Source organism: Gasterosteus aculeatus, chromosome 7, assembly GCF_964276395.1.
Source record: "Gasterosteus aculeatus chromosome 7, fGasAcu3.hap1.1, whole genome shotgun sequence".
NCBI classification, from domain to species: domain Eukaryota; kingdom Metazoa; phylum Chordata; class Actinopteri; order Perciformes; family Gasterosteidae; genus Gasterosteus; species Gasterosteus aculeatus.
This window is the reverse complement of record NC_135694.1, coordinates 13,846,170-13,859,650: the sequence shown is the minus strand read 5'-3', so window position 1 is coordinate 13,859,650 and position 13,481 is coordinate 13,846,170. Positions and strand designations below refer to the sequence as shown.

The following is a 13,481-nucleotide window of genomic DNA, read 5'->3' as shown; positions in this document are numbered from 1 at the left end:
TCTTCGAACACCTCAAATTTCTGCTTCCTTTGGCATTGAAGGTTGTCTCTTTGGATGACCATGTCTGACAGTATACTTATCAGACTTTTCTTTTCCCTCTCCATCAGCTCGGTGGAACAAGCCACACTTTCTTTCTGTACATTTAGAGCTGCAAGCTTTTGTTTCAATTCAGTGTACAGCTCTACTACATCTTCACTATGTAGTTGTAATTTTTTCCTCTTTTCTTTCTTGTCTTCCTTCATCCTTTTAGTCAGCGTTTTAAGTTGTCCTTTAAAAGTTTCTATTAATTTCATTTCATTCAAGAGATGAGATTCTCTTATTTTCAGTTCAGACCTTTCTCCTTCCAATCTGACCTTCTCATTGTCCAACCTGTGTCTGTCCATGTCAGCACTACTCTTCATCTGACTGAGTTGTTCTTTCTCTCCATTGATGGAGTTAATAGCAGCTCCAATCTCTTCTTTCTTCTTGGTGAGATCCTCCCTCCAAAGTTCCAGTTCCTGTCTTCCAGCCATTACACTCGTCTTTATTGTTTCCAGTTCTTGTTTTTGTCTATTGGAATCATCTTTATTGAGTTCTAGTTTATCTTGTTTTAAGATAATAATGTCCATGTCGACCTTTAACTTGTCTTTTTCTGCATCAAGCTTAAGGATCAAATCCTTAATGTAGCCTCTCGCTCTGTTTATCTCAATAAACATATTTTCTCCGAGTTCTTTCTGTTCATGAATCTCAATCTTTGTGGTTTCCAGTTCGAATTGCTCCCTCTTTATATCTTGTTGCTCTTGTTCTAATATGTCTCTTTGTTTCAGAATGTCACACTTCATCAGCTCCAAGTCCAGTTTTTCTGTCTTCATTTTCTCACTCTCTCTGTCGAGGTCATTTCTTTCTTGCCTTAATTCTGCCTTCAGTTTGGTCACATATTCTTTGAACACCTCAAATTTCTGCTTCCTTTGGCATTGAATGTTGTCTCTTTGGATGACCATGTCTGACAGTATACTTATCAGACTTTTCTTTTCCCTCTCCATCAGCTCGGTGGAAAAAGCCACACTTTCTTTGTGTACATTTAGAGCTGCAAGCTTTTGTTTCAATTCAGTGTACAGCTCTACTACATCTTCACTATGTAGTTGTAATTTTTTCCTCTTTTCTTTCTTGTCTTCCTTCATCCTTTTAGTCAGCGTTTTAAGTTGTCCTTTAAAAGTTTCTATTGATTTCATTTCATTCAAGAGATGAGATTCTCTTATTTTCAGTTCAGACCTTTCTCCTTCCAATCTGACCTTCTCATTGTCCAACCTGTGTCTGTCCATGTCAGCACTACTCTTCATCTGACTGAGTTGTTCTTTCTCTCCATTGATGGAGTTAATAGCAGCTCCAATCTCTTCTTTCTTCTTGGTCAGATCCTCCCTCCAAAGTTCCAGTTCCTGTCTTCCAGCAATTACACTCGTCTTTATTGTTTCCAGTTCTTGTTTTTGTCTATTGGAATCATCTTTCTTGAGTTCTAGTTTATCTTGTTTTAAGATAATAATGTCCATGTTGACCTTTAACCTGTCTTTTTCTGCATGTAGCTTAAGGATCAAATCCTTAATGTAGCCTCTCGCTCTGTTTATCTCAATAAACATATTTTCTCCGAGTTCTTTCTGTTTATGAATCTCAATCTTTGTGGTTTCCAGTTCGAATTGCTCCCTCTTTATATCTTGTTGCTCTTGTTCTAATATGTGTCTTTGTTTCAGAATGTCACACTTCATCAGCTCCAAGTCCAGTTTTTCTGTCTTCATTTTCTCACTCTCTCTGTCGAGGTCATTTCTTTCTTGCCTTAATTCTGCCTTCAGTTTGGTCACATATTCTTCGAACACCTCAAATTTCTGCTTCCTTTGGCATTGAATGTTGTCTCTTTGGATGACCATGTCTGACAGTATACTTATCAGACTTTTCTTTTCCCTCTCCATCAGCTCGGTGGAACAAGCCACACTTTCTTTCTGTACATTTAGAGCTGTAAGCTTTTGTTTCAATTCAGTGTACAGCTCTACTACATCTTCACTATGTAGTTGTAATTTTTTCCTCTTTTCTTTCTTGTCTTCCCTCATCCTTTTAGTCAGCGTTTTAAGTTGTCCTTTAAAAGTTTCTATTAATTTCATTTCATTCAAGAGATGAGCTTCTCTTATTTTCAGTTCAGACCTTTCTCCTTCCAAACTGACCTTCTCATTGTCCAACCTGTGTCTGTCCATGTCAGCACTACTCTTCATCTGACTGAGTTGTTCTTTCTCTCCATTGATGGAGTTAATAGCAGCTCCAATCTCTTCTTTCTTCTTGGTGAGATCCTCCCTCCAAAGTTCCAGTTCCTGTCTTCCAGCAATTACACTCGTCCTTATTGTTTCCAGTTCTTGTTTTTGTCTATTGGAATCATCTTTCTTGAGTTCTAGTTTATCTTGTTTTAAGATAATAATGTCCATGTTGACCTTTAACCTGTCTTTTTCTGCATGAAGCTTAAGGATCAAATCCTTAATGTAGCATCTCACTCTGTTTATCTCAATAAACATATTTTCTCCGAGTTCTTTCTGTTTATGAATCTCAATCTTTGTGGTTTCCAGTTCGAATTGCTCCCTCTTTATATCTCGTTGCTCTTGTTCTAATATGTGTCTTTGTTTCAGAATGTCACATTTTATCAGCTCCAAGTCCAGTTTTTCTGTCTTCATTTTCTCACTCTCTCTGTCGAGGTCATTTCTTTCTTGCCTTAATTCTGCCTTCAGTTTGGTCACATATTCTTCGAACACCTCAAATTTCTGCTTCCTTTGGCATTGAATGTTGTCTCTTTGGATGACCATGTCTGACAGTATACTTATCAGACTTTTCTTTTCCCTCTCCATCAGCTCGGTGGAACAAGCCACACTTTCTTTCTGTACATTTAGAGCTGTAAGCTTTTGTTTCAATTCAGTGTACAGCTCTACTACATCTTCACTATGTAGTTGTAATTTTTTCCTCTTTTCTTTCTTGTCTTCCCTCATCCTTTTAGTCATCGTTTTAAGTTGTCCTTTAAAAGTTTCTATTAATTTCATTTCATTCAAGAGATGAGCTTCTCTTATTTTCAGTTCAGACCTTTCTCCTTCCAAACTGACCTTCTCATTGTCCAACCTGTGTCTGTCCATGTCAGCACTACTCTTCATCTGACTGAGTTGTTCTTTCTCTCCATTGATGGAGTTAATAGCAGCTCCAATCTCTTCTTTCTTCTTGGTGAGATCCTCCCTCCAAAGTTCCAGTTCCTGTCTTCCAGCCATTACACTCGTCTTTATTGTTTCCAGTTCTTGTTTTTGTCTATTGGAATCATCTTTCTTGAGTTCTAGTTTATCTTGTTTTAAGATAATAATGTCCATGTTGACCTTTAACCTGTCTTTTTCTGCATGAAGCTTAAGGATCAAATCCTTAATGTAGCCTCTCGCTCTGTTTATCTCAATAAACATATTTTCTCCGCGTTCTTTCTGTTTATGAATCTCAATTTTTGTGGTTTCCAGTTGGAATTTCTCCCTCTTTATATCTTGTTGCTCTTGTTCTAATATGTGTCTTTGTTTCAGAATGTCACACTTCATCAGCTCCAAGTCCAGTTTTTCGGTCTTCATTTTCTCACTCTCTCTGTCGAGGTCATTTCTTTCTTGCCTTAATTCTGCCTTCAGTTTGGTCACATATTCTTTGAACACCTCAAATTTCTGCTTCATTTGGCATTGAATGTTGTCTCTTTGGATGACCATGTCTGACAGTATACTTATCAGACTTTTCTTTTCCCTCTCCATCAGCTCGGTGGAACAAGCCACACTTTCTTTCTGTACATTTAGAGCTGCAAGCTTTTGTTTCAATTCAGTGTACATCTCTACTACATCTTCACTATGTAGTTGTAATTTTTTCCTCTTTTCTTTCTTGTCTTCCTTCATCCTTTTAGTCAGCGTGTTAAGTTGTCCTTTAAAAGTTTCTATTGATTTCATTTCATTCAAGAGATGAGCTTCTCTTATTTTCAGTTCAGACCTTTCTCCTTCCAATCTGACCTTCTCATTGTCCAACCTGTGTCTGTCCATGTCAGCACTACTCTTCATCTGACTGAGTTGTTCTTTCTCTCCATTGATGGAGTTAATAGCAGCTCCAATCTCTTCTTTCTTCTTGGTGAGATCCTCCCTCCAAAGTTCCAGTTCCTGTCTTCCAGCAATTACACTCGTCTTTATTGTTTCCAGTTCTTGTTTTTGTCTATTGGAATCATCTTTCTTGAGTTCTAGTTTATCTTGTTTTAAGATAATAATGTCCATGTTGACCTTTAACCTGTCTTTTTCTGCATGAAGCTTAAGGATCAAATCCTTAATGTAGCCTCTCGCTCTGTTTATCTCAATAAACACATTTTCTCCGAGTTCTTTCTGTTTATGAATCTCAATCTTTGTGGTTTCCAGTTCGAATTGCTCCCTCTTTATATCTCGTTGCTCTTGTTCTAATATGTGTCTTTGTTTCAGAATGTCACACTTTATCAGCTCCAAGTCCAGTTTTTCTGTCTTCATTTTCTCACTCTCTCTGTCGAGGTCATTTCTTTCTTGCCTTAATTCTGCCTTCAGTTTGGTCACATATTCTTTGAACACCTCAAATTTCTGCTTCATTTGGCATTGAATGTTGTCTCTTTGGATGACCATGTCTGACAGTATACTTATCAGACTTTTCTTTTCCCTCTCCATCAGCTCGGTGGAACAAGCCACACTTTCTTTCTGTACATTTAGAGCTGCAAGCTTTTGTTTCAATTCAGTGTACAGCTCTACTACATCTTCACTATGTAGTTGTAATTTTTTCCTCTTTTCTTTCTTGTCTTCCTTCATCCTTTTAGTCAGCGTGTTAAGTTGTCCTTTAAAAGTTTCTATTGATTTCATTTCATTCAAGAGATGAGCTTCTCTTATTTTCAGTTCAGACCTTTCTCCTTCCAATCTGACCTTCTCATTGTCCAACCTGTGTCTGTCCATGTCAGCACTACTCTTCATCTGACTGAGTTGTTCTTTCTCTCCATTGATGGAGTTAATAGCAGCTCCAATCTCTTCTTTCTTCTTGGTGAGATCCTCCCTCCAAAGTTCCAGTTCCTGTCTTCCAGCAATTACACTCGTCTTTATTGTTTCCAGTTCTTGTTTTTGTCTATTGGAATCATCTTTCTTGAGTTCTAGTTTATCTTGTTTTAAGATAATAATGTCCATGTTGACCTTTAACCTGTCTTTTTCTGCATCAAGCTTAAGGATCAAATCCTTAATGTAGCCTCTCGCTCTGTTTATCTCAATAAACACATTTTCTCCGAGTTCTTTCTGTTTATGAATCTCAATCTTTGTGGTTTCCAGTTCGAATTGCTCCCTCTTTATATCTCGTTGCTCTTGTTCTAATATGTGTCTTTGTTTCAGAATGTCACACTTTATCAGCTCCAAGTCCAGTTTTTCTGTCTTCATTTTCTCACTCTCTCTGTCGAGGTCATTTCTTTCTTGCCTTAATTCTGCCGTCAGTTTGTTCACATATTCTTTGAACACCTCAAATTTCTGCTTCCTTTGGCATTGAATGTTGTCTCTTTGGATGACCATGTCTGACAGTATACTTATCAGACTTTTCTTTTCCCTCTCCATCAGCTCGGTGGAAAAAGCCACACTTTCTTTCTGTACATTTAGAGCTGCAAGCTTTTGTTTCAATTCAGTGTACATCTCTACTACATCTTCACTATGTAGTTGTAATTTTTTCCTCTTTTCTTTCTTGTCTTCCTTCATCCTTTTAGTCAGCGTGTTAAGTTGTCCTTTAAAAGTTTCTATTGATTTCATTTCATTCAAGAGATGAGCTTCTCTTATTTTCAGTTCAGACCTTTCTCCTTCCAATCTGACCTTCTCATTGTCCAACCTGTGTCTGTCCATGTCAGCACTACTCTTCATCTGACTGAGTTGTTCTTTCTCTCCATTGATGGAGTTAATAGCAGCTCCAATCTCTTCTTTCTTCTTGGTGAGATCCTCCCTCCAAAGTTCCAGTTCCTGTCTTCCAGCAATTACACTCGTCTTTATTGTTTCCAGTTCTTGTTTTTGTCTATTGGAATCATCTTTCTTGAGTTCTAGTTTATCTTGTTTTAAGATAATAATGTCCATGTTGACCTTTAACCTGTCTTTTTCTGCATGAAGCTTAAGGATCAAATCCTTAATGTAGCCTCTCGCTCTGTTTATCTCAATAAACACATTTTCTCCGAGTTCTTTCTGTTTATGAATCTCAATCTTTGTGGTTTCCAGTTCGAATTGCTCCCTCTTTATATCTCGTTGCTCTTGTTCTAATATGTGTCTTTGTTTCAGAATGTCACACTTTATCAGCTCCAAGTCCAGTTTTTCTGTCTTCATTTTCTCACTCTCTCTGTCGAGGTCATTTCTTTCTTGCCTTAATTCTGCCTTCAGTTTGTTCACATATTCTTTGAACACCTCAAATTTCTGCTTCCTTTGGCATTGAATGTTGTCTCTTTGGATGACCATGTCTGACAGTATACTTATCAGACTTTTCTTTTCCCTCTCCATCAGCTCGGTGGAACAAGCCACACTTTCTTTCTGTACATTTAGAGCTGCAAGCTTTTGTTTCAATTCAGTGTACATCTCTACTACATCTTCACCATGTAGTTGTAATTTTTTCCTCTTTTCTTTCTTGTCTTCCTTCATCCTTTTAGTCAGCGTGTTAAGTTGTCCTTTAAAAGTTTCTATTGATTTCATTTCATTCAAGAGATGAGCTTCTCTTATTTTCAGTTCAGACCTTTCTCCTTCCAATCTGACCTTCTCATTGTCCAACCTGTGTCTGTCCATGTCAGCACTACTCTTCATCTGACTGAGTTGTTCTTTCTCTCCATTGATGGAGTTAATAGCAGCTCCAATCTCTTCTTTCTTCTTGGTGAGATCCTCCCTCCAAAGTTCCAGTTCCTGTCTTCCAGCAATTACACTCGTCTTTATTGTTTCCAGTTCTTGTTTTTGTCTATTGGAATCATCTTTCTTGAGTTCTAGTTTATCTTGTTTTAAGATAATAATGTCCATGTTGACCTTTAACCTGTCTTTTTCTGCATGAAGCTTAAGGATCAAATCCTTAATGTAGCCTCTCGCTCTGTTTATCTCAATAAACACATTTTCTCCGAGTTCTTTCTGTTTATGAATCTCAATCTTTGTGGTTTCCAGTTCGAATTGCTCCCTCTTTATATCTCGTTGCTCTTGTTCTAATATGTGTCTTTGTTTCAGAATGTCACACTTTATCAGCTCCAAGTCCAGTTTTTCTGTCTTCATTTTCTCACTCTCTCTGTCGAGGTCATTTCTTTCTTGCCTTAATTCTGCCTTCAGTTTGTTCACATATTCTTTGAACACCTCAAATTTCTGCTTCCTTTGGCATTGAATGTTGTCTCTTTGGATGACCATGTCTGACAGTATACTTATCAGACTTTTCTTTTCCCTCTCCATCAGCTCGGTGGAACAAGCCACACTTTCTTTCTGTACATTTAGAGCTGCAAGCTTTTGTTTCAATTCAGTGTACATCTCTACTACATCTTCACCATGTAGTTGTAATTTTTTCCTCTTTTCTTTCTTGTCTTCCTTCATCCTTTTAGTCAGCGTGTTAAGTTGTCCTTTAAAAGTTTCTATTGATTTCATTTCATTCAAGAGATGAGCTTCTCTTATTTTCAGTTCAGACCTTTCTCCTTCCAATCTGACCTTCTCATTGTCCAACCTGTGTCTGTCCATGTCAGCACTACTCTTCATCTGACTGAGTTGTTCTTTCTCTCCATTGATGGAGTTAATAGCAGCTCCAATCTCTTCTTTCTTCTTGGTGAGATCCTCCCTCCAAAGTTCCAGTTCCTGTCTTCCAGCAATTACACTCGTCTTTATTGTTTCCAGTTCTTGTTTTTGTCTATTGGAATCATCTTTCTTGAGTTCTAGTTTATCTTGTTTTAAGATAATAATGTCCATGTTGACCTTTAACCTGTCTTTTTCTGCATGAAGCTTAAGGATCAAATCCTTAATGTAGCCTTTCGCTCTGTTTATCTCAATAAACACATTTTCTCCGAGTTCTTTCTGTTTATGAATCTCAATCTTTGTGGTTTCCAGTTCGAATTGCTCCCTCTTTATATCTTGTTGCTCTTGTTCTAATATGTCTCTTTGTTTCAGAATGTCACACTTCATCAGCTCCAAGTCCAGTTTTTCTGTCTTCATTTTCTCACTCTCTCTGTCGAGGTCATTTCTTTCTTTCCTTAATTCTGCCTTCAGTTTGGTCACATATTCTTTGAACACCTCAAATTTCTGCTTCCTTTGGCATTGAATGTTGTCTCTTTGGATGACCATGTCTGACAGTATACTTATCAGACTTTTCTTTTCCCTCTCCATCAGCTCGGTGGAAAAAGCCACACTTTCTTTGTGTACATTTAGAGCTGCAAGCTTTTGTTTCAATTCAGTGTACAGCTCTACTACATCTTCACTATGTAGTTGTAATTTTTTCCTCTTTTCTTTCTTGTCTTCCCTCATCCTTTTAGTCAGCGTTTTAAGTTGTCCTTTAAAAGTTTCCATTAATTTCATTTCATTCAAGAGATGAGCTTCTCTTATTTTCAGTTCAGACCTTTCTCCTTCCAATCTGACCTTCTCATTGTCCAACCTGTGTCTGTCCATGTCAGCACTACTCTTCATCTGACTGAGTTGTTCTTTCTCTCCATTGATGGAGTTAATAGCAGCTCCAATCTCTTCTTTCTTCTTGGTGAGATCCTCCCTCCAAAGTTCCAGTTCCTGTCTTCCAGCCATTACACTCGTCTTTATTGTTTCCAGTTCTTGTTTTTGTCTATTGGAATCATCTTTCTTGAGTTCTAGTTTATCTTGTTTTAAGATAATAATGTCCATGTCGATCTTTAACTTGTCTTTTTCTGCATCAAGCTTAAGGATCAAATCCTTAATGTAGCCTCTCGCTCTGTTTATCTCAATAAACATATTTTCTCCGCGTTCTTTCTGTTTATGAATCTCAATTTTTGTGGTTTCCAGTTCGAATTGCTCCCTCTTTATATCTTGTTGCTCTTGTTCTAATATGTCTCTTTGTTTCAGAATGTCACACCTCATCCGCTCCAAGTCCAGTTTTTCTGTCGTCATCATCTCACTCTCTCTGTCGAGATGATTTCTTTTTTGCCTTAATTCTGCCTTCAGTTTGTTCACATATTCTTTGAACACCTCAAATTTCTGCTTCCTTTGGCATTCATTGTTTTCTCTTTGGATGACCATGTCTGACAGTATACTTATCAGACTTTTCTTTTCCCTCTCCATCAGTTCGGTGGAACAAGCCACACCTTCTTTCTGTACATTTAGAGCTGCAAGCTTTTGTTTCAATTCAGTGTACATCTCTACTACATCTTCACTATGTAGTTGTAATTCTTTCATTTTTTCTTTCTTGTCTTCCTTAACCCTTTTAGTCAGCGTTTTAAATTGTCCTTTAAAAGTTTCTATTAATTTCATTTCATTCAAGAGATACGCTTGTCTTATTTTCTGTTCAGACCCTTCTTCTTCCAATCTGACCTTCTCATTGTCCAACCTGTGTCTGTCCATGTCAGCACTACTCTTCATCTGACTGAGTTTTTCTTTCTCTCCATTGATGGAGTTCATGGCAGCTCCAATCTCTTCTTTCCTCTTGTTGAGATCCTCCCTCCAAATGTCCAGTTCCTGTCTTCCAGCCATTACACTCGTCTTTATATTTTCCAGTTCTTGTTTTTGTCTATTGGAACCATCTTTCTTGAGTTCTAGTTTATCTTGTTTTAAGATAATAATGTCCATGTCGACCTTTAACTTGTCTTTTTCCGCATGAAGCTTAAGGATCAAATCCTTAATGTAGTCTCTCGCTCTGTTTATCTCATTAAACTTATTTTCTCTGATTTCTTTCTCCTTTTGGAACTCAATCTTTGTGTTTTCCAGTTTGACATGTATCTCTTGAAAAAACCTATTGATGTATTTTTTCACATTTTTTAGCTGAGACATTGTTATTTTAAGCGTTTTTTTCTTCTCTTTCATTTCTTTTCCGTCATGTTTAAGCAGGCTCATTTGTTTCTTCATGTCAAATTTCATAATCTCCAAGTCCAATTCCTCTTTGATAATACAGTTCATATTTTTCTGATGCTCTATCTTTTTAATCATGTCCTCTTTTAGCTTTTCACCATCTTGTTTGTCCTTTTGATTGCCATCTTTGAACCGGTTTGAAACCATCCTTAGGAGAGCTTGCTTTTCGCTTATGAACATTTGGTGATAACCAGACAATTTATGTGTTTCATCATCAAGCTCTGTTTGCTTTTGCTCCATCACAATGCACAGTTTTTCTACATTTGTAGTATGTTCTCCTAATTCCTCCACTTTGATTTTTACAATTTTTTCACTGAAATGTTTAAGTTTTGCTCTCACAGTTTCAAATGATTTCAATTTACTGTTCAGATTTATTTCCGATTGTAAAATACCTCTTTTCTTGTTAATGATTTCAGGAAATGGTATGTTTAATTGTAAAACAAGAGTGTCTGTAGAATGTTTTAAAGGTATTTTTTCACTTTTCAAATACCTCTCTTTTACATTATGCCCTTTTGCACATTGGACTTCAACTACCTTCTTCTGCATTGGTTTCCTATCAGTTCTGGGCATTTTTTTTCTTTTCTCACTCAACGTATCACAAATCCGTCTCTTCATGTCATTGTGTCCCTTCTTTACTTGCTGTTGTTCATATTTGAGCAATAACTCCTTTTCACTGTTCAATTTGTTTTGTCTTAGCACTATGTCTTCACGTTTTCCTTTGTTTCTTTTCTTTTCTTTTTTGATTGATTGATTGACATTGACTTTTATAGTCTTGAATCTCTCTTGCTCTAAATTTGTTTGCATTTGTTGCATGCTCTTTAAATAACTTCTCATAATTTCTTTTTGTCTTTGAATGTCCATCTTGAGTTGCTCCACCTCCTCTCTTCCCTTGGTTATTTTCTTTGCCTGGGCCTTCATGTGCTGCTTTTGATCTTTAAAGTATTCATTTACATCTTCACTCTGTTTTTTCATTACTCTAAATTCCTCCATACCTGTCTGAATTAGATGCCAGTGCTTTTGAACAAAATTGTCAAACTGAACAATTCCACATTTGCTCTCATCTTTTTCTCTCTGCATCTTCAGTTTAATGATCTCTAGTTCATCCCTCTCTCTGTTGATCCTCTCCAATCGCTGGTCGAGCACCTTCTTCCTCTTCTGTGTCTCCATCTTGCGAGCATATTTCTCAACAACAAGGATATTTTTACCTTCTTGCTCTTTTTGAATGCCACTTTTTTTGAGTACATGCTTTTGTATATTCTTGCCATTGTGGTCAATATCATCCATCTCTGCTTCTAAGCCTATTGCCCTTTCTTTAGAGTCCATCTCTAACTGATATTTTATTTTGCTCATGTTGTCTCTTATAGTCCTGTTGTCAGTTTTAATTGCTTTGAGAGTTTCTCTATGTTCCCCTAAATGAACCCTTACATTTCCAACAATTTCCATTTCGCTCCTAATTGCTTCCAAATTTACATTAATCTCTTGTCTCATGTTGTGATGGCTTATAATAAAATCTGTGGCTATTGATTTTTTGTGTATATTTTTAACTTTCTCCCTGATGTTTTTCAACATATTATTTTCCAGACTTTGTTCATACTGCTCTCTGGAAACTTGGATAAGAGTGGTCTTGTCTTTGAATCTCTGCTTCTCCCTATCCAGCACCTCCTTCTGACGTTGCAATTTTATCCGCCATATTTCTGACACATCCACCTCTCTCATGTTGTTTTCCTGTCTTTGCTCCAATTCTCTTGTCTTTGTGGTCTCTTTCCTCCGTATTTCCTTTTCTCTTTCTAGTTCATTCCGCTTCATTTCACTATCCTCCATCTTTTGTATTCCTTTTTCAAATAATTGTTTACTTTCTCTTTTTTTAAATTTCAGCTCAGACTTTAGTTCCATTTCTTTTATTTCTCCTTTGACCATTTGCACCCTGTCATTAATCTCTTGTTTGTTTGTTTCCATGCTTGTCCTTAAACGGTTCATCTGTTGTATTTCTGCCTCAGCTTGGCTCACATTTTCCATCTCAAATTGAATTTGTTGATTCAGCATTTCAATCTCTCCTCTCTCAATTACCTGGTTACTTATGAAGTAATTTTGCTGTTCAATTTCATATATTTTCTGATACAGGCTGTGCCCTATTGATAAAATGTCCTCTTTCAGTTTGACATTTTCTGATCTCAGTTGGAACATTTTTTTTCCCATTTTGTTCCTTGTTCTTCTCTGTATGTCCCATTCCTCCCTTTCAGTTATTTTAAAGGCATGTTCACTAGCCTTATACAGCCAAATTGCATTGTTGACTTTTAATAGGTCAGCTCTTCCCTGGAATATTAAATGACGTCTTTTTTCTGGTTCATGTTTTGCAGCCTCAATCTTAAAGTTCAGGTCATCCAACTGTGTCAGTACTCCTGTCTCCTTCATAATAATCTGTATGTTTTCATTTTTCAGTCTGATCTTGGCAGCAATTTTCTCTGTGGTGATCATAACTTTTGCTATTTTCTCAAACTTCTGCTCTGTCATATCAGTTTGTCTTTGCAGTTTAATTTTTAAAATATCCAATTCATCTCTCTCTCTCAATGTTTTCTCTAACCTTTGATCTTGTTTTCTTTTCTGTCTTTTTGCTGCGGTTGTACGTTCTTCCTTCTGATGTACTTTACTTTGCCTTATTGCAGTCTTTACTAGTTCCAAAAGCTCTTGGAATAGTTTTATGTCACGTAGCAACCTTTCAATTTCATTTTCTTCATCCGCATGATGTTTGATGATAATAATTTCTTCAGTGTGGTTTTCAAGTTCTAGATTCATTTGCCTTATGATTTCTTGTGTTCTAGAAATCTCGGCCCGTAGTCGTTGTACATCAGTACTGTCAGTTATCATTTGCAACCCATTTTCAATTTCTTTTTTTTGACTCTGCAAGACATTTATATCTATTATGAGACTCTTAATATCTTTATTCCTTTGCTCCATGTTCTCTGTGGCATACTTAATTTGCTCTTTTATTTTCTCCTCCTTCTCTTTTAGTTTGGACATCTGGTTTTCGACTTCTTCCGTTTCTCTTACATGTATCATAATTGGTGTCTGATCATTCATTAACGTTTCTTCAACATTCTGCTTTTCCTTCATGTCCACGGCAAAATTGAGTTCTTTTCTTTGCTCTAAATGCATATTTTCTTGTTCTTTTACTTCACTTTGATGCAAGTCATCCAATGTTATGGACCGTTGCAAAGTGATGGTCTTTTTAGTAATTTGTTCATGTACTTTTTTAATGTCTGTTGAAATTTCAAATGTTTGTTCTCTTACAGGGTTTCTGTCTGTTACTTTCCATGGCTCCTGAGGTTTAGATATATTCAAAGAAAAAATACTTTTGATTGCAGATTCAGTCAACATCCATTTACTGACCTGAGCTTTCAAGGAGGTCATCTTGTC

The 13,481-nt window shown here is 36.8% G+C and overlaps 1 protein-coding gene across 1 annotated transcript in view; it reads right to left on the bottom strand.

Annotated features, from left to right (window-relative positions):
• LOC120821427 (uncharacterized) overlaps positions 1-13,481 on the bottom strand; it is a 47,476-nt gene that overhangs the window by 19,827 nt on the left and 14,168 nt on the right. The window contains exon 5 of the mRNA XM_040179931.2: positions 1-13,481. This exon is cut by the window's left edge and continues 19,827 nt beyond it. Coding sequence (XP_040035865.2) covers positions 1-13,481 — 13,481 coding nt within the window.